The 1,322-nt window shown below is 33.3% G+C and overlaps 1 protein-coding gene across 1 annotated transcript in view; it reads left to right on the top strand.

Annotated features, from left to right (window-relative positions):
• Positions 1-1,158: 1,158 nt before the first annotated feature.
• The window catches only part of LAMA2 (laminin, alpha 2), a 613,484-nt gene continuing 613,320 nt past the window's right edge, over positions 1,159-1,322 (top strand). Inside the window, exon 1 of the mRNA XM_011951660.1 lies at positions 1,159-1,166. Coding sequence (XP_011807050.1) covers positions 1,159-1,166 — 8 coding nt within the window. The remainder of the gene's footprint in view (positions 1,167-1,322) is intronic.

Raw genomic sequence — 1,322 nt, 5'->3', positions numbered from 1 at the left:
TTCTGATTTTCCTTTTTATTCATTTCAGATTAACTAATTTGAGTTGAGGTCATAGTATTGTTGAGTAAATATAATCATTCTGAGCATAGCAATAGGTTTAGAAGGTTAATTTAGGGTGCCTCTTTGTTATTAGATGTACCTGAAAAACACTTTTAGGCAAAATTAGACCAAATTAAAAACACTGGTGTTTCCATTATAATAAACACTCAAATATAAGTTTTATTATTGTTTATTATAACAATAAATAATAAATAATGTATAAGTGTGCAGACATGGGCCAGACTACGTTTTGAAAATTTCCACAGTAAGATAAAAGGATTATAAAGCTTTCTGGTATAATATTAACAGAATTAAAAAAAATAAATAATATTAAAGAATGGGCTTCGGCTAGTGATCAGTTCTCTTGGAAGCAATACTCTCTTAATTTTACTGAAAGAAAATTCAACTTTAATACAATATTTAAATAAATCAATACAACATCTTAACTATAAAATAAAAAAGGGAAAACTATTTGTATAAGACAATAGGTATTTCAATATATAAATTCTTGGCTAAAACTACCTTAGGAGACAAAATAAAAGTTTGCACCTATTCTTAGATGACCCCAATATAATCGATGGGGTGTTGATATTGTGCTGGTGACTCAAATACCATGGGCAAGGTTGTCATCAGTGTTGTGCTTCTCTGAAAGCACATCAAAAAAAAGTCCAAAAACGCAAAGTAAATTATCTTCTCATTTTATATAGTAGATGTATCCTAGAAAATAAAAACAGCATAAAAAAATTTGATGTGGAAACAAACTTAAATTAGGTTTCAAATATAATGCAAGGTTTTGTTGTTTTGTTTGTTTACTTATTACATGAATGACCAGTGACCCATTCAGAAGTCCAAGGATAAAATATGTTGTAGGATTGTCCTGACCACTGAGGAACAGCTCGCACCCTGACCCCACAGTATACTAAGGCCTGCAGTACCCACCGTTCCCGGAGTAAACTAAAAGACATCCTCCTGCAACTCACAAAATCCATTAAGGAGTTGTTTCAAACCTTAGGAGAACCACTGACTTAGGCCATAAAACACAAACGAACAAACAACAACAAAAGCTAGGCATGGCAGTAGTTCTGTTGAGTTAAAAAGGAGAAACCAGGACTGGAAGAGATGAAATTGTGAGTCTGGAAGGAAACCATTGCAAAGGCCTTTATTACGTTTAAGTAAATGTCTCCTAACTGAACTGAAAGCCTTCATTGTAACCACTACTCTGGTCAGGAACATTTGAGAGACGCCAGGGGGGCTGTTTTATTTTGCACTCCCTTTACTGTCCT

Source organism: Colobus angolensis, unplaced genomic scaffold, assembly GCF_000951035.1.
Source record: "Colobus angolensis palliatus isolate OR3802 unplaced genomic scaffold, Cang.pa_1.0 Scaffold322, whole genome shotgun sequence".
Classification (NCBI taxonomy): Eukaryota; Metazoa; Chordata; class Mammalia; order Primates; family Cercopithecidae; genus Colobus; species Colobus angolensis.
Note: the sequence above shows the minus strand (reverse complement) of the source record. Positions and strands in the feature narration are given on the sequence as shown.